Consider the following 25,546-nt stretch of genomic DNA (forward strand, 5'->3'; position numbering starts at 1 on the left):
ACTAGAAATTACTCATTGTGTGGCTGTCCAATAGTGGCAGATCATTTTTATTAAAGAATAAAATGGGTTCAGCTGCATGACAGCAAGAAGGGGGGGGGAGGGGGATTACAGGATAAGGTGTACTGCTACTTTAAAATTATGCATGCATGACCCCCATCCAGGTCCCTCCCACTGCTTGAGGTGCCAGCTGAAAGGTTGGGGAGCTCAGTTCCAGGCCGGCCAGCAAGCAGACTACGCTCTGAGTTTCAGGTAACCCAGTGTTTGCTGTGCAGAGTACTTTACCTGGGCACCCAAGTTTTCCTTGCAGCATTCCTGCTGCTGTAGCCTATTTGCTAAGAGTAACCAGAGGTTACAGCAGCGTTGCCAGGCAACGAGGGACAGCAGTCCTGTTGAAGAGCCATTTGTCACACTGAGGGGACTGGTTGAAATGCAATAAAGAAATGGTAACTCAGCTTACTTATCAATACAATTACTTGCACAGTATTAAGAGTCCATATATAACCTTCAAACTACATAGTCATATGAGGAAACACTAACACAAACGTTTTGCTAAATATTAAGGCATAGGACAGACAGATGGTGTTGGGTTTCTAATCAGCTTTACTGTGAGCTTAAAGTTGCTGCACATGCTGGGATAAGGGGAAAGGCCCAAAGTGCTTTGCCAGCTTTATTTTGGGCATCTGCAAGTTAGCTCTGGGTTACAACATACGGTGCATGTGTAAAGAAAATCTATACGATTCTTTACTTTGTTAAGTAGAGTAGATAGTGCTAATTCCCTGGGAGGGGGGAGTAACCACCTAAAGTTACCATATGGTGAAATGCATTATTGATAATTATGTACACACACTTATATATATAAAAAATTGGTTGTCCTGAGGACTTTTAAAGTGCTTGAATTGCCCAATAAAATCAAGATATTTAACAACAACAACAAAAAATGATGAGTATTTTACTCTGAGCACTGTACTTTGAAATGTTTTTTGAGAAGTTGAGCAGTGTCTCTTGTTGGGGCGCAAAGTCCTCATGCTTAAGATGAACTTCAGTTTTAAAGATGCAGCAGCGTTCCCTTGACACCTGTTTTTGATTTCCAGATACCAGCTGCTACTCATGTCTTCACCATTGCTAAGAACGTCTTTGGCATTACCTCAGTGTGAAAACCTGTCTGCAGTTTCCCGAAAATGGAGTATCTCAACGTTACTTAAAGTACCCTGCTTTAAAGTGTTGCTGGCAAGTGGCATGGCCTGATTATTTATTTAGGAGTGTTTTATCAGGAGGAGAATGCTTTTTTTGTAAACATGAACTGCCTGGTTCTTTCACTGGGCTGTGGCTTCTTGTCTCGGGTCATTGAAACATTGGCCTTTGCCTATTTTGCTTCTATATCATTGGCTGAGTCACGGGGTCTTTTCCCAAGGCTGGAGAATGTGGGAGCTTTCAAGAATGTTTCCATTGTGCCAACTCAAGCCACGTGTGGACTCCCAAACCGAAGCACTTTTTGTCATAGCTCTGCTGCTGCTGAAAGTATTCAGTTCTGCACCCAGCGGTTCTGCATTCAGGATTGCCCACACAGATCTTCAACCCCGTCGTACACTGCCCTCCTCTCAGCAGGCCTCAGTAGCTGCATCACAGCAGACGAGAATGATCTGCATCCTAATTCCCATAGCAATTCTACAAGTTTTATTTTTGGAAATCACAAGAATTGCTTTGCTTCTCCTCATACTCCTCCAAGGCTGGCGGCATCATTTACTTTAGCTGTGTGGTTGAAACCTGAGCAAGAAGGTGTAATGTAAGTCGAAGTGTGGGTATAAGCTTTCCGAGGACCCTGAAAAATCAGTAGTAGTGAAGACTATTGTGACCTGAATTCTACTCTAGAAATGAAGGCTAACAATACGGAATTCATGTGATCAAAGATTGACTCCTATGTTAGTCTTTCCTACTCAAATTTACACTCCAATATTTTTCCGAATTAAAAGTTTTTTACTCTTCTAGAGATGAAGTGGACCGTGAACAAAGAATGTATTATTAGCAGAGTTTCATTGCAGGCAGACATGTTTACAACTGAATCATTTATTTCCTATTGGTTAGACATTTGTTCTTAACCTTCAGAGCGTAACCCAGACTCAGTGTGAGTTTTTAGGCACGAAGATTAGTAATACAGATAATTGATATTTTCAAAGTCTTGGTCTGGGCTTATACAAATAACATGCCCCTACTAGGGCATAAAATTTTCATTTGGCAGATGGCTCTTTGAGGGCTTAGGACTGTGTTTTATTTATCCTTATTCCCCAAGAAGACAGGTTTGTTTGACTCCTGGAAGATGTTCGATACTATGAGTTGACTATATGAATAACACTCCATCTCTAAAAAGATACAGCTTTTAGCCCTTTACCTTGTGGTATTTTCAACTTCCAATTACTTAGAAAATATATAGGTAAACATGCGATATTCTTAAAAGCATTTGTGCTGTTGATCCCAGAGAAATGCTTTTGGTGAATTTGGAGTGGGGCTCCCTTACCATCATTTCTTGTTAGTTTACTCTATCACTTGTTTTTCTTTTTAAAATTTTTTTATTTTTAATTATTATAGGTACATAATAGTTGTATGTATTTATAAGGTAGATGTGACGTTTTGATATGGGCATATAATGTGTATTAGTCAAAGCAGGGTAATTGGGGAATCTATCACCTCAAGTATTTATTGTGTTAGAAACATTCCAATTCCACTTTTTTAGTTAAAGTATATCACTACTTATTTTTGACTATTGTCACTTTGTTGTGCTATCAAATATTGTTCATTCTATCTAACTGTATTTTTTTACCTATTAACTATACCTACCATATCCCACCCTCCCCACTACCCTTCCCAGCGTCTGGTAATCATTATTCTACTCTCTGTCTCCATGAGATCAATGTTTTAATATCTAGCTCTCATACACGAGTGGGAACAGGTGAGATTTGTCTCTCTGAATCACCTGTTTTTCATTCTGTAGTCTCTTCTCAAGCTGATATCTAATGTGTTTCCCCTAAATATTGAGACCCAACTTAGAAATTTTAATAAGTAGAAACAGTTTTGAGGCATTTTTGCTTATCTTTTATCTTCCTGTAGGGCTTTTGGACTTTCTTCTTGTGACATTTTCTTTGTGTAAGAGTGTTGTTGGCTAGGTATCTAAAAACTTGTGAAACAAACCAGAAAGGTCTTACCATCTCATAAGCAAATATAACTTAAATGTCTTTGGTGTTTAATTTCAATTTGCCGAGTGAAAGTTACCATGTTTTCATTTTGTTTTAAATTGGATTGGAAATTAATCATAGACCATTATCCTTATTTCTATATCTCCCCTAAAAGAAAACTTTGTTTTCTTACTGTTTGAAATTCTAGTAAATTCAAGCTACTCAGTTTATGTAACTAGTATCCAAAGAGTCTTAAAACATTGTCTCTTGACAAATAGTGCTAGGATATAATATTTTTCCAAGCTTATAGGGACATATCTGTACCAAATTCATCTTCTATTGGCATTATTTTGTATAAATAAGACAGAGTATTTATCAAGGTAGTAGCACATGGTTTATGATTTTGAGAGTTCTTGTATGAAGGTCATTTCTATTCTCAAAACTAAAATACCTATGGGAATTGGGGGAATTTTGGGGTGTTTGCACTAGATAAGTAAAACAAACAAAACATGGATTATCCAATTATTGTTTATTCAGGAGCAGAAATAAATCCAGTTCCTAAATATTTTGCTACCTGCCTTCCTCTCACATTTATTATCTCCCAAAGCTAGTATGTTTACAAGCAAACAAAATAGCAAGGAAGATAATCAATAACATATTAAGAAATGCATTTTCAGTAAGCTTGGGGAAATAAGTCTGCATTTGGTAAATACATTCTTGAGTAATGGTCAAATTCTCACTTGTAGATTTAAACTCAAGAAAAATGAATAGAGGCAAACTCTTCTCAGATTGTTTAAGACAGAGGATAAAGAGAAATTCTTTCATCGTAGTAAATTAGAAATATCCAACTACTAGTGGGTTAAAAAATTTGTGGCAAAATTTATATAAAGCTTTATTTCTACTTATATAAAACCTTTACGTCAACTACAATGATTTGCCGAAATTAAAAATATACTTGCTCACGTAACTTTACTGTCAAATACATGTACAAAATTTAGTAAAACAGTGACAGCAAAAGTACCTACTAGTGTTCTCCAATCTTATTCTTACCTCGCAACTCAGGGAAAATAAAACAGATGGAAGTGAGAAGAAGCGATTTTTTTGAAAAATGTATTCTTTAAGGAAAATTTTAAAACATCTCTTGCAGTCATTTTTGGTTGACCTGATTTTACCTTTGCCTCTTTGATGCTTTCAACTGAGTTTGATCACAAACTCATCATTTTTTGAGGGTCTGCTCTGTACCAGGTGTGCTTCTATCCTCAGAATACTCATGATCTAAATGATGTAATGGGGAAGACAGATGGATTAGCGCTATAACCTAGGCGGCACAGCGTGTTAGGTGTGCACACAGGGAGGCTCCTTAACCAACCTTGAGCAGGGAGAAGGGACCCAGGATCAGGTGTAATCACAGAGATCTTGAAGCCAAGTTGGAGGTAACCAGGCAAAGAAGGGAAGCCTGGGTCTGAAAGGTGTGTTACTGTAATAAGGATTTGAGGTAATTTAAAGAAAATTGATAACTGGCTTGACACAAGAACCCAGAAACGTTCTAAAAATTCTTTTGTCGTATCAAAATATTATTTCACTGTATTCAGAGAAGACTGAATAACTGTTCACCCGAGATCATTATGGTTATCTCAGTGCCTTCATTAGACCATATGGAGAGGTAGCCAGGAGAGGTAGCCAGACATTGGCTTTGGCTTCTGGCTAGTTGATGGTGGGGTGAATAGAGACCATAGCTGTCCATTCTCCATTTCATCACTGGAATGAAATAGAGCGATTCTGACTCCAGGGCTAGCAATTTAGAGCCTTCCATGGATACTAAATTCTCTTTACATTTAAAAAAAGAGATGGAGAAAGATTTGCACTGGCGACTCAACACCCAAGCGGGATGTTGTGTGTTGTGCCACTTCCTATAAAAGAAATAGCAGAAGAACTAATGAGCCAATAGGCTAAATGTTAGCTTTGCAGAATGATTCAACCACTTCAAGTTTCCATCATGAATCTCTAATAAAGGGTGTTGAGGCTCTGGGGAAATATTGTAAATAAGAATTCTGGTTTTTATTGAAATAAAAGGGCTTCTTCATTGGAATATAGCTGGCTTTGAATATAATGACATTTCAGGCACTTATTCCTACCGCACCATTTCGAGTGAAGTTCGGGGTCATTTTCACGTCGCTGTAACTGCACAATGCCTTGGCGTGTCTTTTGGGTTGGGTGCTGACCTTTTCTCTCTTTTCTGGTTGCTTCCTAAGGTGTGTTATAGAAAAGACAGTGGATGGGCAGACTGTGTTCAAACTTACAATATCTGAGAAGGAGACCATGTTTTATTACCGCACAGTAAATGGTTTGCAGCCTCCAATAAAAGTAATGACACTGGGGAGAATTCTTCTGAAGAAATGGATTCATCTTAGTGTGCAGGTGAGTAAAATAAAAAATATTTAACATTTGGTTAAACACAAGGATCTGTCTTCCTTTCTCTCCTTTAAATGGCATCTACTCACAAAATCTGCAGCAGTATCTTTTAGATTCAGTTATGTGTAAATGACAACTAAAGAAGAAAAATATTTAAATGACCTAATGATGTATCTCTTGATAGACTAGCATTTCCCTCATCAAATTTGCTATAAAAACTCCCACAGACACTTGAGGACAATGCTATTTGTAATTAACATCCTCAGAAAGTTAAAAAAAAAATTGGTTAAGTATATTTGGGTTTATTTAAAAATGTGTAAGGGCTCTTTTGGTTACTAGTACTAATTTTACTAGCCATGGCTGTATTAAAACCCCCTGCCTGATTTATATAGCTGTCTTTTTCAGCATCTGATGATGTGAATAAAATTTGGCTGTTGCATCAAAATGCTGACCTTAGAACTAATGAACTTTACACTTGAGGCACTCAAAAGGTGTTATATTATTATTTTAGTTGTCAACCACAGTTTGTATGAGCCTTAGAAGCTGCTAAAGGCTGAGAAAGCTGTGAGCTGCCTGGTATTTACAGTTGCTAGAATAGAGGCACGCTTTACCGTTTTGTTTCCTCGGGGCTCTGGAAGGACCCACTACAGCCAAAAGCCACCCTTGCCTTTCAAGCCAGAGGTTCTTCGTGCCACAGTTCCCACTATGAGCTCTCATAGGAGAGTTCACCCAGTGGTCCACATGAACCCCGTTCTCACTTGAAGACATTTGCACTCTCATTTGTTTTATGAAATTTATTTTTTGTTTCCTCTATTTTTTTTTTTTTTTTCATCCTGGAGCAGGTAGTCCGGGGGCTTCTTCAGAGACTTTTAAAAATTGTTATTTGGATTTAAGGTATTAATATTAGTTAGGATATGAGTTTAGCAATGCAGTTGGCAGAGGACAGTGTTTCCATATGCCACTAGTGTTGAAAGGGTACACAAAGGGATAAGTCAGATCTGGGATCAAGCCCTGTCTATAGGATATGATGGTTTCAGTTTCTCGGTGCTTACTCTTCATTTGTTCAGTAGCTAACAGATGGGACCTATTTGTCCTTTATCTTGAAGTTGTCCATTCTACCTACTGACAAGCGCAACAGAATTAGGTTTTAATGTTAAAAATGTGGAAACAGAAACTGCTAAAGAAAGGCAATTTGCAGAAGATGTCAAATAGATGATATGTTTGTTGCATATTTTTGTCTCAACAATGATAAAAAAAAATTCTTTTTACTTGCCTTTATTTTGTCTTGTCTGTGAAACTGTGCCTTGTTTTGGCAGGCAGTAGTACATTAAAAGCTTTACAAAGAAAGTTTAAAATCTAAATGCAAGGAGGTAAGCATGACTGAATTACTCTCCCGGGAATAAAATGCTCTTAGAGTGCCTATTGAAATCAGCATTATCATTTCAATACATGTCAAATATGAGTCATTTCCTAGTTTAGGCAAAATTTCTTTATAAATCTTTAAATCTTCCCCTTCTTTCAAGAAAAGGTTAAAGTACTTATGATTTAATGAGACTGCTTCGTTTCATAACTGTTTGACTATCAAGAGAAAACTTGTCCTTTCCAATTTGTACACTTCTTTTATTTACTTTTTGCATGAGTTTTTGAGTACACTACATTTTATATTAGAAATACAGAACTAAGCAGTCATAAAACATTGGAAAAACCATTCAGGTCTGTTTATTCCTCTGGCATTTATTGAATGTTTTGGGGGTACCCAACATTATGAGCATCTGGATTCATTCAAATGAAAATTAAAGAGCAATTATTTACTCTAAATTGGAGATCTACACAAGTTTCCTTTAAATTGAACACCACTCTGAATACAGTTAAGATATTATGAAATTTGTAAGAATCCATATTATAGATGTTCAATAAGGAATATATTCATTGCTTAAAAGTTATAAGAAGTAATGGGAAGGACAGGAGATTGGGTGTTGAGAAATCTGATTTAGATAATGCTACTCTGTAGACTTAAGAAATTCATTAGACTCAGTTTCCCCATTTATGTAATGAGGGGATCAGACTATATGAACAAAATGAATCCCTCTTAGAGTTCTATATAAAAATAAGTGGCATGTGGAGCAAGGCACAATTACTTAGAGTACAGCAAGCGGTTGAGTTGTGTAGGGTTATCTAGACAGTAAGTGACAAAGCCGGCTCCATCAATTGATGGTCAGGCTTGTCCTTTTTTCTGCTTTCCCATGCTATCTAGTATTTACACAAAAGCATTTTTTTGGTAGATTTTGTGGCCAAGATAGAGACAGATGCAGCTTGTTGCTTTTTCATTGTATAACTGCAAAGAACATTTGCAGAAAAATAAATTTAATATAAAATATAACTTAGTCATTGTTGCATTATTATGTAATACATCCAAACTCTGTTTGGTTTTGGGATTAGGGATTTCTATAATGCTAGGCATAAAATTTAACAAATAATTAATAATATGGTTCAGTCAAATTTAAAACTGCAAGTCTGAACTTAATGTATATGCGTATTTTCATCTGTCTTCCAGTACAGCCACAAATTAATGAGAATATATTGTGTGTGTTTCTGTGTGTGTGTGTGTGTGTGTGTGTGTGTGTGAGAAAAGACAACATACACCTCTATTCTTGAGGTGGCTCAGAAAACAGAATTTAACTTACAAAGGCCCAGTCATTTAAAATTAACAGCTCTAACCTTATACTTTACCTCATATAGTTCACTTGGCATCAGCCTTCCAGTAGTGAAATTGCAATTCTAATTTCCCAAAATCAGAAAAAAAGAAATGGTTTTCAATAATTAAATACCTGGGCAAAAAAATGCCAAGAAAAGGCAGACATACTAAACATCGGAGATCTAATTTACTAAACAAAATATGACTGATATTGCTACGGTAATGGATATGATAGCTTTTACTCCAAAACTAGCATTTTGAAACTTCGACCTGTTGGAAAATGATTAGTTTTTAAATTAATATTCACTCGGGGACTTGAATCTGACAGGAATGCCAATTTAAATTTTACTTTTGGGTTTAATGTATTGGCTATTTCAAATTATATCATGCTAAAATTCATTATGTCATATTTTTATACTAAAATTGAAAAAATCAATTTATACTTTTTATTATCAAATGGGGAACACATAATATTAGCAGATTTTTTAAAGCTTAGTTTTCATATTGAATCAGCACATGCTATAGTTATTGTAAGATATATTTTTTTGAAGTTTTGAAATAACTAAAATAATTTTACTTTAGCGTTTTGTTAAAGACTGATAATTAAAAAACTTGGCAGTATATGCATTTAGCTGCATATTGTTTGAAAGTAAAACCCTCAGGGTTTTCTATGAAATATTCTTTGCCCTTAATCAGTTCTATGTGTTTTATACGACAAATAGCATCAAAAATCATCAGTATAGTCACCCTTCTAAAAATTTTGCTGAATCGCAGTAAAACAATTAGTATCATTTGAAGCTGATGAAATACTACAATGGCGGAACAAAAAAAATAATTTAGCAATGGGCTTGTTCGCATTTTCTATGCTATTTTGAGGGCTCCTTGATGCATTGACAATTCAAGAGCCACAGATGATTCTAGTTACAATAGTGTGAAAAAGAGCAGTTCTAATAGGATACAATGAAGGAAAAAAATGCATGGGTAAATAAAGTTTTAGGAATCAATAGATGAAGGATAGGAGTTTCATAATCATAGTTTGTTCTAAGAGTACATACTGTTGATTTATGTATTCAATCTGAAAAAGGAAAACTATTGATAGTTCTGGAGAAAAAGAAAATGAAATTTAACAAACATTTGTTAGAACAGATAAACCAAGTCTCTCAATTAATCTCTGAACCGTATGCCCATGTGCACACTTTGTGAAGCTGTCTCCACATTCTTATTGATTGAGGGAGCATGAAACATCCATGCCTCTTTACAGAAGTTTTCTCATTCAGTTCAGTAAGCTCTATGTCCTGGGATTCTCATAGGAATGCCATCCCAGCCCCCATCCCTACTCCAAGAGAATCTCAATCCATATTGTTCCTTTAATAATTTTTATTGCATTTAACTCTCATGCTTTGTGTGCATGCATGTGTCCACGTGTGTGCTAAACATTATTTGTGCAAAGTCTTCTCTTTATATCTAGCTAGCTGAGTATACCTCAAGTTGAATAGTTTTGGGTTATTCGGAGCAAAGTTAAGCTCAACAGAAATTAATGAATGTTTTTTAGGATAATCAGTTAAATTTTAATAGCTGCTGTTATTGAACACTGATTTATGTGTACTCTATGAAACATTTTACATGATTACTTTTCCAATGCTAATAATAGTTCTATGGCTTTGACTTATATATTATCCCCATTATAGAGGTGAGAAAAATGAGCCTTAGGGAATTTAAATTGCCTACCTAAATTTATAGTCTCAATTTTCTTTGATCTTAAACTAAAAATCATAAATTGCCATGAACCTAGGTCACTGAGAAGATCTAAAGAGGTAGATTTCAAAGTTCTGTGAACCAAAAACAAAAACCCACACGAACTGAAAACAAATACTTGTAATATAAATGTAATTTTTGTGTTTGTACGTATTTTGTACATATTTGTAAGACAAATATTTATAATGTTTCACATATTTACATGACAAAGTCAATATATTTTGCAACTATATCCCTCATTGATACAAGCGGTTTAAATGTACAACGTAATGTAATTTTATATAAAGTTATGCTCAAAATTTCTGTGGTTTATGGCAGTGAGATAGACTACAATGGCTTAATGAAAGAATATTCCACTTAAGCCATGCTGATCATCCGATCCGTGTCGAACAGAACCAACCTTTGTTACGATAAAATATAAAGAAGAGAACATTCCCTATGTGATTATGGAAGGAGGTAAAGCCATCCAAGTAAAAAATTATTTTCTGTACATTTTTGCGTACAACTTAAAAATACAATATTTAGTCAGAAGGCAAAGCTTTTAATTCTTGACATTTTAGTTAAAAGTTGTACAATCTTAGGAAAATGACATAACTCCCCATATGTTAGCATACCCATTACAAATTGGAACCAAACATTAACTTGACCTATTTAGCTTACACCATAAATTTGGACATGTAGAGAAAGCAATGTCTGATAAAGCACTTTATAGCCTGTATGTTCCCGCTATGATGGAGCTTACAGCCCAGTCAGCGCTAAGACAATCAAATGCTCACACCAATGACAAGCAAAATGATAATGTGGTACATGCTATGGGCTCATATAAAGAACGATTTGATCAAATCACTGAGGTCAAAGAATCCTTCATTAAAGAAATTATATTGGATACATATATTAGGTTTTTAGGCCTGCCCTAAAAATTATCACAAAGTAGGTGGCTTAAAACAACGGAAATTTATTGTCTTGAGTTCTGGAGGCTAAAAAGTCTGAAATCGAAGTGTTTGCAGAGCCACGCTCCCTCTGAAACTTACAGAAATGTCCTTCCATGTCTCCCCCAGTGTCTGGTGTTTGCCAGCAATCCTTGACATTCCTTAGCTTGTGGATGCATCACTCCAGGTTCTGTGTCCATCATTGCACGGCCACCTCCTCCCCTTCTATGTCTGTGTCATCTTCTCTTATAAAACCACCACTCATACCAGATTAGTGTCCACCCTAATTCAGTTTATTCATTGCAGCTTGATTACATGCAAAAGGACACTACTCAAATAGAGTCACATTCATAGGTTCCAGGGATTAGGGATTCAGTATGTTTTTTTAGGGGGAATATCCTATGTGCATGGGGGCGGGGGGAGACTTCTGTATATACAATATATATGTATTCACCAAAAACTAAGAAGAGTTTGATTTGGCTAATGTGTGTAAAAAGATCATCACAAGTCATATTGCACTGTTTACCTTTTACAAGTCTGAATGTTATCAGTCTAATATTTTAGACTGATAGGAAAAAAATGTAAGTTCAGTGAGAACATTCCTATTTAACTAATTTAACTAATAGCAAGACATATTCAAAAGAATGTGTAGGATTCAACTAGGTAGAGAACATAGAGAAGAGCATTCTATACACATACAGCAGAGTGCAAATGCCCTTTTGTAAAATGAAATATGTTTCATTTGAGAGATTAAAAAGCCAATATGGTAAGAGTAAAGTCAACATAGCAAGGGTACAGCAGACAAAATGGGGCATGGTATGAAATGAGGATGGAACAGTCAGAAGAGGCTATGTTTTAAAGAGCACCATTGGGCATGTTAAGATTTTTTAAATGGAGCTCTATGGAAACATGTTATGTCAAGGACAGGAAATGAGGTTGGTGAGGGGAGAATGGGACAATGTATGTATGACACAAACAGATTAACTTTTGCTAAAGATCACTTTGGCTGCAGTGAGGGAGAACAGTTTGCCTAAAGACAAGAATGAAGGGTAGTTGGGGTACTCGTATGGCCCAAGAGGGGTATAAAGATAATTTGGGATGTACTGGCAATAGTAAATATGCAGAGAAGTGGTCAGCTCTGAAAGCAGTTTAGGGATTAAAATTAAAGGGCTTGTTGATGAAAGGAATGTGAAATTTGAGGGAAAGGGAGCTTTTGATGAATACCAGCTTTCTGGCTTACAGGATTGCAAGGATAATGGTTTCATTCATCAAATTGAAACACTAGAAGAGAATCAGATTTTTGATATACAGCATATATGAGCTAAACTTCAGCTCAGGGTGATAATTCTCAACCATAGAAATTATTAGCATTATTGAGAAACTTTAAAAAATATTCTGATGCCCATACCCCATTATGTCTTCATTGGTCTAGGTGAGTCTCAAGGATTATTTCTTTCTTCCTTCCTCTCCTGATGGATTGAAAAAATGTGTAACAAAGTAACCAGAATTCAAGGCAGGAAATGATCAACTCCTATTCAGATATGTTATGGAAGATGTATGAAGAAGGTGGGGTGTGAATTAACTCTTGAAGGATAGATAGGTTTTTTGGTAGATGGAGAAGAGCAGGAAGGATGGATTCTATGTAGGAGGAACCAAGGGAACAATGCCTGGGAGATGAAAATAGCAAAAGGTGTCAGTGAGAGAGGGGAATCTGAGTTATTTAGAAAGACTCGTATCATGTGTTGGATGAAAAAGCTTGAGAAAAGTAGCTGAGAAGTTTACATAGAGTTATGAAGGGTTTTTTTTTTTTTTTTTGTCCCATCTTTTTTTCACCTGCTTCCAATCTGATTTATTTGGTAACTGTTATTAAACTGTATAGTTCTTAGAATTCAGCAGTACTTCCTTATCCTATGTTTCTTTTTCTAAGGATCCAGTTACCTGTGGCTAACTGTAGTCTGAAAATATCAAATGGAAAATTTTAGAAATAAAATATGCATAAGTTTTAAATTGCATGCCTTTCTGTGGTAGCATGATGAAACCTCTTGAGGTCTCACTTTGTCCAGTGACTAAATGCTGCCTACGCTGCCCACGTTCCCCACCCGTTAGTCAGTATCTGTTTTAGTATTCAGATCTACTGTCGGGGTATTGCAGTGCTAGTGTTCAAGTAATCCTTATTTATGAATGGCCTCAAAGTGCAATAGTAGGCAATTTGGATGCTGGCAATTTGGATGTGTCAAAGAAAAGCTGTAAAGTGCTTCCTTTAAGTGAAAAGGTGAAAATTCTACACTTAATAAGGAAAGAAAAAAAAATGGTGTGCTAAGTTTGCTAAGATCTGGTAAGAATGCATTTCATGGAAAACATATATGAAATTGTGAACAGTATATTCTAATTGTTCTGTTTTATTGTTCATCTCTTACTGTGCCTAATTTATCAGTTAAACTTTATCATAGATAATGTCCATATAGGAAAAAACTCTATGGTATATATCGGGTTCAGAACTGTCTGTGGTTTCAGGCTTCCACTAGAGGTCTTGGAACATATCCTCTGTGGATGCAGGTGGGGACGAGGGGAGGGGGAGGGACTTCTATTTATACAATACGTATGTATTCACCAAAAAATAAAAAGAGCTTGGTTTAGCTAATGTGTTTAAAAAGATCATCACAAGTCATATTGCACTGTTTACCTTTGACAAGTCTGAATGTTATCAGTCTAATATTTTATAGGAAAAATGTAAGTTCAGTGAGAACTTTCCTATAAAACTCCTCCAATTAGGACTTATAGCAAGCCATGAATAAATTAACATTTAAACATAGAAACTGATATTTGGAAAAGAATTTAGCAATTTCTGATTTCTGCTAGTAAATGACTGGTTCTCAGCCAATAGCTACAAAATGTACAATATATTCAAAAGGACAATATGTACAATTATATTGCACATTTATTACATATACTACTAAAATCGAAAATTGCTATAAAAAGAAGAGTATTTTCTAATGTCCACTTATTTTTTCAACAATCTCTATTCTTGGAAATGCCACTATGGTAATTCCATCAAATTTGTAATGGTTAAAATTTGATGGTAGTGGTTTTTAAAACCTATGTTATCTAATGGAATTGTCATTTATATTATATCATTTGCACTTAAGAGCCCGATATAATAAGACTTAAATTATGTTTGCTTTTTTTGTGTGTAGTCATTTTTGTGCCCAAAGGGCTAACGGATGCCTTCAGTTATACATGAGCAATTACAACTAAAGTCAGGAAGAACAGTATGCCTATAACGTAGGGCAGAATTTGGCCTCTGGTTTGTATCACTTGATAATGGAATGGAGAATATGACTTTATTTAAACATGGACTTGAATAGCTTTATTTTCCCATAGTGTTTCTCTTGGTATTTCTCTAAAATGCAACATTCAAAAGTATTCCATGCTGCTGTAACATCCTGGATACATAAGGGCATATGAATTCAAGAGACCAGTTTATATATCCATATAAGCTAAAGGGAGAGTAATTAAAATTTTTAAAAAATTAAGAAAACTTTTCCAAGAGTTGAAAGGCTTTAATAGGTTAGATAATTTTTCCAGTTATCTAAAAACAGCAGTGAAAATTATTGATATTTATAAGTTATATATATAATTATATACAATCTCTCATATTAATATAGCAATTTCCTTCTACCTTCTAAAGATCACATGAAATAATCCTATAAAAGGTTGAGCTGTATAGCAGTAGAAGAAAGTAATTGGTTTGTTTTTGTTTATGCTTAGTGTTCAATTGTTTTCAACCTGGAGAAGGAGGAAGGGAGGGAGAGGGGCAATGAAGGAAGAGGGATGGAGGGAGAAAAATAAGAAGGGATGGAAGGAAAGAGGAAGAAAGGAATTCATGTGACTTGGGTGGGGATTTGAGGCAATACCCAGGATCATGGTGGGAAGCCAAGGAACCTAAGGAGGAGGGTCAGCCCATGCCAATTTCACCGTAATACAGGTGACTGAGAAAGTTTAGATTATAGATGCATTTTGGTTGGTTGTTTCTGGGATATAAACCCCTTGTATGATTCTAGTTATTTGTCCAAAATGTTATATGTAACCATTGGGAGGTGTTGGCACTTTAGAGAACTTGTATAAAGGGGTTGGGTTCAATGTTTGAGTTGAATACGAGATAGATGGAAAAGGACAAAGTAATTAGCTGCAGATGAGATGCATTCTCTGGGAGCACATTGGGACAAATAGTGACAATTATAATTTAATCCCCTAAATTTTATTGACTCTGCAACAATCTCAGAGCAACTCAAAGTATGTTGAAGATGCTTTTAGAAATATTAAAAAGATGCAAGGCCCCAGTAAATTTGAAAACTGCCCAATACTAAGCTTGGAAATGTCTAGCATAGATAGTGTTTGTTTGCATATTTTGAAAGTAACTTTATTGACGTCTGATTGACATATAAAAATATGTACATGTTGAATGTATACAACTTGATGGGCTTGAAGATAAATACCAGGTCTTTCCAGAAAGTATCCAGCCATGTAACTGTTCTCATTGTATTAACAATGGCTGAATACTTGCCGGACAGTCCTTTTCTATACCCATGAAACCATCACCATAATCTATGTCATAAACATACCCATCTGTTTTTTTTTTCTTTCCTTGTTTTATTTTGATAGATTTAGGTGGTAGAAGTTGAATTCCATTATATGTATATATTGCATGGTGGTGAAGTCTAGGCTTTTGGGGTATCTATCCACCCACATAGTGTAGATTGTACCCCATAGGTAAGTTTTCATTCCTTACCCTCACCCACCCTCACCCTTTGTCAGTCAGTCTCCAGTATCTATTATACCGCTCTGTGTGTACTTGTGCAGCCATAGTTTAGCTCCCAATTATAAATGAGAAGATGCAGCATTTATTTTTCTGTTTCTGAGTTGCTTCACTTAGGATAATGGCCTATAGTTCCATCCAAATTGGTACAAAAGACATTATTCTTTCTTATTGCCCAGTGTAGTACCCCATGGTATATTTATACCACATTTTCTTTATACACTCATCAGCTGATGGGGACTTAGGTTAATTCCATTTCTTTGCGATTGTGAATTACATGCAATAAATATACAAGTGCAGGTATCTTTTTGATAAAATTATTTATTTTCCTTGAGTAGATACCCAGTAATGGGCTTGTAGGATCAAACGGTAGATATACTTTTAGTTCTTTGAGAAATTGCCATATTGATTTCCATAGAATTTGTAATAATTTACATTCCCACCAATAGTGTGTGTGTATGTGTATGTGTGTATATATATATATATATATATATATATATATATTCCCTTTTCTCTGCACCCACACTAACATCTATTATTTTTGTTGACATTTTAGTAATATCTATTTTAACTGGAGAAAGATGATATCTCATTGTGGTTTTGATTTGCATTTCCTTGTTTTTAGTGATTTTGAGGGCTTTTTCTTATGTTTATTGGTCACTTGTATATCTTCTTTTGAAAAATCCCTATCCATGTTGTTTGCATACTTTTTAATGGATTTTTTTTTTCTTGCTGAGTTGAGTTCCCTCTAGATTCTGGATATTAGTCACAATATACACATTGTGAATATTTTCTCCTATTCTGTAGGCTGTCTATTTATTCTTCTAATTATTATTATTTTTTGGTGTGCAGAAACTTTTTGGTTTAATTCAGTCTCATTTGTCATTTTTGTTTTTATTGCATTTGTGTTTGGGGTCTTAATCATAAATTCTTTGCCTAGGCCAATGTCCAGAAGACTTTTTCCTATGTTTTCTTCTCAAATGTTTATGGTTTCAGGTCTTAAACTTAATTCTTTAATCCGTTTTGAGTTAATTATCATATACAGTGCGAGAGACAGGGGTCTAGTTTTATTCTTCTGCTTATGGCTATCCAATTTTTCCATCATTCATTGAATAGTGTGTCCTTTCCCCAGAGCATGTTTTTGTCTGCTTTGTCGAAGATCATTTGTTGGAGATACATGATTTTATTTCTGGGTTCTCTATTCAGTTCCATTGATCTATGTGTCTACTCTTATGCCAATACCATGATGTTTTGGTTGCTATAGACTTGTAGTATAATTTGAAGTTATGTAATGTGATGTCTCAAGTTTTGTTCCTTAGGATTGCTTTGACTATTAGGACCCTTTTTTGGGTTCTGTATGAATTTTAGGATAGTTATTTTCTAATTCTTTGAAAAATGACTTTGGTATTCTGATAAGAATTGCATTGAATCTGTAGATTGCTTTGGGTAGTATGATCATTTTTCATAAAATTGATTCCTCTGTTCCATGAGCATGAAATGTTCTTCCATTTGTTTGTGTCATCTATGATTTCTTTAATCAGTGATTTGTAGTTCTTATAGAGATCTGTCAACTCCTTTGTTTATTCCTAGATATTTTATTATTTTGTTTTTTGAAGCTATTGTAAATGGTATTGAGTTCTTGATTTGATTCTCAGCTTGATCATTGTTGGTATACAGAAATGCTGTTTATTTTTGTACATTGATTTTATAACCAGAGACTTTGCTGAATTCATTTATAAAATCTAGGAGTCTTTTGGAGGAGTCCTTACGGTTTCTAGGTATAAGATCATATTATCTGCAAACAGAGATAATTCGACTTCCTCTTTTCTGATTTGAATGCCCTTTATTTCTTTCTCTTGCTTGATTGCTCTGGCTTGGACTTCCAGTACTGCGTTGAATGGAAGTGGTGAAAGTGGGCATTCTTGCTTTGTACTAGTTCTTAGGGGGAAAAATTTCAACTTTTCCCCATTCAGCATGATGGTGGCTGTGGGCTTGTCATATATGGCTTATATTATTTTGAGTATGTTCCTTCTGTGCCAAGTTTTTTAGTGTTTTTATAATGAAGCAATGGTGAATTTTATTGTATACTTTTCTTGCATCGATTGGGATGATCATGTGGTGATTTTAATTCTATTTATGAACCTTTTTGCAATATATTTTCCTAGGGATCATTGTGCCTCCTATATCTGAATGTCCAAGTCTCTTGCTAGTTCTGGGAAATTTTTCCCAATTATTTCCTTAAATAGGTTTTCTAAACTTTTTGATCTCTCTTCCCTCTTGGGAATACCAGTAATTCATCAATTTGATTACTCTATGTAGTCCCAGATGTTTTGAAGGCTTTGCTTATTCTTTTTTTTTTTTTTTCCTTCTTATTTTTGTCTGACTGGAATATTTCAGAAGACCTGTCTTTAAGTTCTTAGATTCTTTCTCCTGTTTGATCTAGTCTGTTCTTGAAGATTTCAAATGTGTTTTGTATTTCTTTCAATGAATTTTTCACCTCTAGAATTTTTTTCTTTTTTCTTTTAGATATCTATGTCATTGATAAATTTCTCATGAATTGATTTCCTGATTTCTTTGTATTAGTTTTCAGATTTATCTTGCATTTCATTGAGTTTCTTTATAATCAAAATTTGCAATTATTTACCTGGAATTCTATTTTTAGGAGGATTTTATTATTATATATTTTTAAGACAAGATCTTGTTCTTTTGGTCAGGCTGGAATGCAGTGTCTGTTATTCATGGGTGTGGTTATGGTTCACCACTTCCTTAAACTCCTGGGCTCAAGTGATCCTTCTGCCACAATCCCCTGAGTAGCTGGGACTACAAAAATTAGCCATGATACCCTGCTAATTTTTTAAAAAAATTTTATAGAGACAGCATCTTGGTATTACCCAGGCTGGTCTCAAACTCATGGCCTCAAGCAATCTTCCTGCCTCAGCCTCTTTGTTGTTAATGAGTATTAAATTTTGTTAAAGGCCTTTTCTGATTCAATTTATATGATCATGTGATTTTTATTCTTTAGCCTGTTAATGCAGTTGATTACATTGATTGATAATGTTGAACCAATCTTACATATCTGGAATAAATCCTACTTTATAATGGTATATGATTCCTTTTATATATTGTTGGATTTAATTTGCTATTCTTTTTCTAGTTTCTTGAGGTAGGGACTATTTATGTAACATAACATTTGTACCCCCTATAATATTCTGAAATAAAAAAAATAGCTTAATATTTTAAGATCTTTCCTCCTTTCTGATGTAAGCATTAGATTTAACTTGGTGCTGTAACTTAATGTGTAACTTAATTTAGTGTTTAATGATATTAACTTCCCTTTCCACACTACTTTAGCAGCATCTCACATATTTTATTAGGTTGTAAAGTTGACCCTTGAACAATGTGAGGGTTAGGAACACTGACCTCCCATGCAGTCAAAAATTTGTGTTTAACTTTTGACTCCTCAAAATTGAACTATTAATAGCCTACTTTTGACTGGAAGCCTTATTGATAACTTAAATAGTCTACTAACATATTTTGTATGTTATATGTGTTATATACTGTAATCTTACAATAAAATAAACTAGAGAAAGAAAATCATAAGGAAGAGAAAATATATTTACTATCATTAAGTAGAAGCGGATCATCATAGAAGTCTTCATCCTCATCATCTTCACTTTGAGTAGAGGATAAATAGAAGGGGTTGATCTTGCTGTCTTCAGGGTAGCAGAAGTGGAAGAAAATCTGTGTATGAATGAACATTTGTAGTTTAAGCCCTGCTGTTTCAAGGGTCAACTGTATTTTCATTTTCATTCATTTCTATGTTTTTTTATTCCCTTTGAGACTTCTTTTTTGATTCAGGAATTATTTAGAAATGTATTGTTTACTTTCTAAGCATTTGGAGACTTTAAAAATTATATTTCTTTTATTGATTTCAAATTCAAATCCATTGCAATCATAGAACACAATTCTGTATGATTTTAATTTTTAAATTTTTCTCGAGTTTTTTGTTGACCCAAGATGTAGTATATCATGGTGAATGTTACATGGGTACTTGAAATTAATGTGTATTCTGCTGTCGTTGTATAGTTTGTTTTGTATTTATATACACACTAACATATATACCTTCTGTTGTTGTTTTCCTTCTATTTATTTTTCTTTTCTATTTTTCACATAGTACTTGGTTTTTATTAATACATATACTTTATATACTTCATATTGTTCTTCCATATGGAGTTCTTCCATATTATTGCAGATTTTCTTTCTAGTATTTCTACCACTTGTTGAGAGATGGATATTGAAGTCCCATAATTTAATTGTGGGTTTGCCCATTTCTCCTTTCAGCTCTATCATTTTTGCTTCATGTATTTTGAGGTTCTCTTGTTAAGTGCATATATATTTAGGATCATTATGTCTTCTAGGTAGAGCCATCTTTTCATTATGTAATATCCCTCTTTACATTTAGATATTTTGTTTGTTGTAAGATCTATGTTATCTGATACTAAGTTTAGTTATTCTTTCTTTCTTTTGGTTAATGTTTACAGATATATATATATTTCCAGTGTTTTAATTTCCACTGATCTGTGTTGTTATATGTGAAGTGAGTTTCTTCTAGATAGCATATTTTTGAATTATGTTTTATTTAATTTTTTAAAACATTCTAATCCTTTCTGTCAATCTCTGTCACTTACTTGGTATATTTGGACCATTTACGTTTAAACTTCTTATTGATATGTTAGACTTTTGTCTGTTAATTTTTAATTTGTTCTGTTCTTCTTTGTTTTTGATTTCTCTGTTTCTCTTTTATTTTCTCTTGATCTGCCTTTCTATTCATGGATTTTATTTCTGTCATCTTTGTTACTCTTGAGCCCATATAGCAAGGTTTGTGTGTGTTTGTTTTGAATGGTTGTACTTTTCAGTTCTTTAATTTCCATTTGGATTCTTTATACCTTCTATTTCATTACTGAGATTTTGTTTTTTAAAAATTTGTTTAAGAAAATTTACAATTCCTTGTTGAAGCATTTTTATCATATCCAACTTAAAATTCTTATAAGGCATGGTGGCTTACACCCCTGTAATTTTAACACTTTGGGAGGTTGAAACAGGAAGATGGCTTGAGACCAGGAGTTTGAGAACAGTCTGGGCAACCCAGCAAGACCCCATCTCAACAAAAGAATTTGAAATTTAGCTGGGTATGGTGATGTGCACCTGTATTTCTAACTACTTGGGAGACTGAGGCAGGAAGATTGCTTGAGGTCAGGAGTTTGAGTTTGAAGTGAGCTATGATGACACCACTGTACTCAACTCTGGATGACAGAGTGAGACCCTATCTCTGAAGAAAAAAAATTCTTGCTGGGTAATTTGAACATACCATTTATCTTAGTGGTGGTATTTGCTGCTTCTCTTTTCTCATTCAAGTTGTGATTTTTCTAGTTCTTATTTTCTTATGACAAGTGATTTTTATGGTATCCTGGACATTTTGGCTATTGTGTTATGATACTCTGCATCCAATTTAATCTTCTTTCTAATTAACAAGCTGTTCCCATGTTGACGTGTAACACAGTGGCCAGGTGGGGGTGTATATTCATTCAGCTCCCTGCTCACTCTGCCAATCCTGCTTTGGAAGGGGAATCAAAGTGCCACCGACTTTCATTGAACAGGCGATAAAAAATAAGCTCCTTAATTCAGTCTCATGACAACTACCTCTACAGTTAAATTAGAGAGGTGCCTGCTTCACCAAGAGGAGGATGGGGAGATCATCTCCCTGTTTGGTTTGTTGGCACCACCAGGCATGGGAATTGGAACCTGACTGCTTCTGCTGGTAGGAATAGATGATGAGCTCCCTGCTTGGCCCTGTCAACACCACTGTATAAGGGAACTGGGTACTGTTGGGTGAGAGTAGGGGGTGAAAGATTAGCTCCCTGCTAGGCTGTACTGGAACCATGAAAGTGTGTATGAGTGTGTGTATGGTTTTTCCACTGAAGTTTGGCTAAAGTAGGGCATGTACTTTTTTCCTAAAAGATTTTTCTCTTTTAGACCACCATTTTCTTGCTCCATTATCTAGGAGGAGAAGACTTCATGGAGCTTATTATATCTGTGCCTGTTGGTGGTTTTGTTAGCGGTTTCTGGATATATGTGTGGCAATAATAATAATAATAATAATATTAAAAGCCATGTTGTTCCTCAAGTCCTGAGATTCCTAAGTTTTTTGCCTCCTCTTTCCACTTTGAAGAGTAATTCTAAATTATTTGTTGTATTATGTCCTGGGATTTTTAATTATAGGGAGCAGATGTGGGAGGAATAAGGATACTTCATCTTTGCCAGGAGTGGAAGTCACATGGTGTTTTAAAAAGGACTTTGCCATCCACCATTTCAAAATGCCTGTTGGTTATAAACTTTTCATTATGTTTAAAGGGAATTGGCTAAAATGGTGGGAGATAAGGAAAAATCTTTGTCAAATGAGTTGGATAGGGGAAAAAGAAGGAGGAGAAGATGTGCTGGTCAAATACAGCAAAGTCAAGATGAAGCTAGACGTGGTCTGTATTTGTCATGGTTCTTCAAAGGGACAGAACCAATAGGATAGATGTATGAAAGAAAATGTATTAGGGAGAACTGGCTCATTTGATTACAAAAGTGAAGTCCCATGATAGGCCTGTGTGCAAGCTGGAAAATGACAGACACGAGTGGTTCCCCGGGAAGGTGGTAGTGTGGCTCAGTATAAGACCAAAAGCCTCAAAACCAGGGAAGCTGAGTGTATGGCTCCCAGTATGAGGTCAAAGGTCTGAAAGCCCCCCCAGAGGCTGCTGGTGCAAGTCCTAGAGTTCAAAGGCCAAAGAACTTGGAATCTGATGTCCAAGCAGGAAGAGGAAAGGGCATATACTGTTGGGGGTGGCAGGGGAGGTGGGGAGAGAGAGAGAATAAAAACTCTAGGTATCACACTGGATATGGTAAAATAACTAGCTAGCCCAACAAGGTGTGTCCTTTATTGCCTGTGATTATTGCAACTACTGCTGCTGGCGGAGAGCCATTCCTTTCATGTGTGCAAGTAGAAGATTCATTCTCAATTAGAAGTATAGACTTGATGCAAGGGCAACATTTCACTGGCATGGATGTGTCAACATTTCAGCTAATTTGCCTGACCGTGAATACTTCAGGGGGAAGAGAAATTGCTAATGTTTTATATTAAACATGGGGTGGAGCTTGGGGAGGTAATACAATTTGTACTTTTTAGCATTTTGTTTCAATTGATTTTGTCAGGTATGTCTTTTTGAAGCAACTTTAGAGGTCGAAAGGCTGCTTGTGGACCCTCAAGAGTTGTCTTTTTTTCATGTTACAATTATCATCACCATAGTTTGTATTTGATTTGGTTTGTGAGTGAAGGAAAGGAGAGTCATTTCGATGCAAAAGTGATTGTCATCATTCTTTGACAAGGAGTTTTTATGTTACTCTGTGTAGTTTGATGTTTATTTGTAGCATGCGTAACTGGTTCATGTAGTGATTAAAATAATAAGTAATGCTTAATCATGGCTAAAATAAATACCAAGGATAAATTCTTCTATTAATTAGTGAGAGCTTATCCAAATTAGCATCTTTAATTATGAGCTGTTGTTAATTTTTGTTGCAACCTATTAGATATACTGTCCTAAATCATTAGCATTACTGTAGCTGAGAATTAACTATAGGTGACTCACTTGAATAGTAGAAGCTCCCATGGAAAAAATGTATACTTATAAGTACACATTTTAGAAAGTGTTTCAAATAGAATGAGAAAATGTATGTAGAATTTTAAATTTAGCATAACAAAAACGTATTAAGGTTGCTTTTCGAGCCAACTTTCAGACATGAAAAATCAGAATTGTGTTCCTATGCAGGAAGTCTTTGGTTTGAGATTTCCTTGTATTCAAACTCATTTTGTTTGGCTTTCTGTTTCCTTAAGTCATATTACATTTATCTCTATTACGAACATTTGATATATTTCTTAAACTGGTCCCACCTTGTGCCATTATCTAGCAAGTGATGGGGAAATAACTGCTACTGCGCCTTGATATTGACAGAGGTGACAGCTCTACTAGTGGATATGTCCGTAGTGGTAGAGTAGTTGACACAGTATAAGTTAAATGCTTAGAAATTGTCCTAAGGTTTGATTTTTACTTGTGCTTACATTTTTATTAATATATGTACATTCTTGAATAGGATAGTTGCATTGGGGCAGTATTTTTCAACCTCAGCACTATTGTCGTTTTGGACTGGGTAGGTCTTTGTTGTGCCAGTCTTTCCTGTACATTGTAGGGTGATCACCAACATCCCTGGCCTCTACTCACTAGATGCCAGTAGCAAATTTCCCACATCTCTACCTAACGCCATCCCCTTTTGTGACAGTCAAAAATGCCCGCAGACATAGTTGAATGTCCCCTGAGAAGCATCATCCTTGGTTGAGAATAACTACTTCAGAGTCTCAAGCTTGGCTATTTTCTTTCCTCATAATATAGCCAATGTTAAATAGCCATGATTAAACGTTTGTTTTGTTTTGAGGTACATAAGTTGTGATACCATACCTGTACAGCAAGGGCTTGGATTTAAGGTTAACCATATTCAACTGAGATACATTTATCAAAGCATAAAATAAGAAACATTGGCACAAAAAGGAAATTCTAAAATGGCTTATGCAATTGCTTAAGGGTGGCTAATGAGAATTCTGAATTGATGATATTGAAATTGATGATGAAAAGAATTCCAAAGACAAAACACATTTTCCTGACCATGAACACTATAATTAGTGAGTCCTAATCATGTTGAATTATTTAAATGTATATTTTGATTTAAAATAGAGTACAAGTTAAAGAAAGTAAAATTAGGTTGATTGTTAAAAATTTCTATTCAAAAAGTACATAGGATTGTTAACTTTAAAAAAATGTGTTTAGGAGAGAAAAATAGTTTTGGTCATAGGAAAAGACAAAGATTTCAGCAAATCGTTGATTTGAAAACAATCTTGTAGAACTTTCAAAAGTGTTTTGGCTACTCTAAGAGCTAAAAATAGAAATACCATCCAATCCAGCAACAGCACTATTAGGCATCTACCCAAAAGAGCAAAAGAAATTCTATAATGAAGACATCTGCACAGGAATGTTTATGGCAGCATAATTCACTATTGCAAGGATGTGGAAACAACCCAAGTGCCTGTCAATTCATGAGTGGATTGTTAAAATTTGGTATATGTTTACAATGGAATATTACTCAATTCTAAGAAATGACAGTGATCTAGCACCTCTTATATTTTCCTGGATAGAGCTTGAGCCCGTCCTCCAAAGTGATATGTCACAAGATCGGAAGAATAGGCTCCACATGTACTCGCCGTCAAATTGGCACTAACCGATCAACACTATGGTGCTTACATGGTAGTAATATTCTCCAGGGATTGGGGGTTGGGGGGCGTAAACTCACAACTAATGGATGCAATGAATGTTGTAGAGGGGAAGGGTGTGCCTCTAATCCTCGCTTGGGTAAGGCAAAGACATAAAATGTAACCAAACTGTTTGTACCCTCATAATATCCTGAAGTAAAAATAAATAAAAAATTAAATTAAAAAAAGTATTTGGGGATGGCAAAGTCTTTGGGTGTGAGATTAGATGATTAGAGTTAAAAATGTCTAGACCAGTTATTAGGGCCTTCAGTTGATATAAACCATCTACCAAATTGACAATTGAGAGATATTTGCAGGTGACATTTCTACGAAAAGTCTTATTATTCATGCCAGCAAAGATTTTGAAAGGGAAAA

The 25,546-nt window shown here is 35.1% G+C and overlaps 1 protein-coding gene across 2 annotated transcripts in view; it reads left to right on the plus strand.

Annotated features, from left to right (window-relative positions):
• The first annotated feature begins 206 nt into the window (after positions 1–206).
• Positions 207–25,546, plus strand: part of USH2A (usherin) — a 654,133-nt gene continuing 628,793 nt past the window's right edge. Inside the window, exons 1-3 of one of the 2 annotated variants that reach the window (XM_075997054.1) lie at positions 207–443; positions 1,092–1,783; positions 5,420–5,585. In XM_075997054.1, the coding sequence (XP_075853169.1) occupies positions 1,296–1,783; positions 5,420–5,585 (654 nt within the window). In that variant the 5' untranslated portion in view covers positions 207–443; positions 1,092–1,295. Of the gene's footprint in view, positions 444–1,091; positions 1,784–5,419; positions 5,586–25,546 lie in introns of those variants that run through there. The other variant, XM_075997053.1, reaches the window with a different exon arrangement.

Source organism: Microcebus murinus, chromosome 23 (assembly GCF_040939455.1).
Source record: "Microcebus murinus isolate Inina chromosome 23, M.murinus_Inina_mat1.0, whole genome shotgun sequence".
Taxonomy (NCBI): domain Eukaryota; kingdom Metazoa; phylum Chordata; class Mammalia; order Primates; family Cheirogaleidae; genus Microcebus; species Microcebus murinus.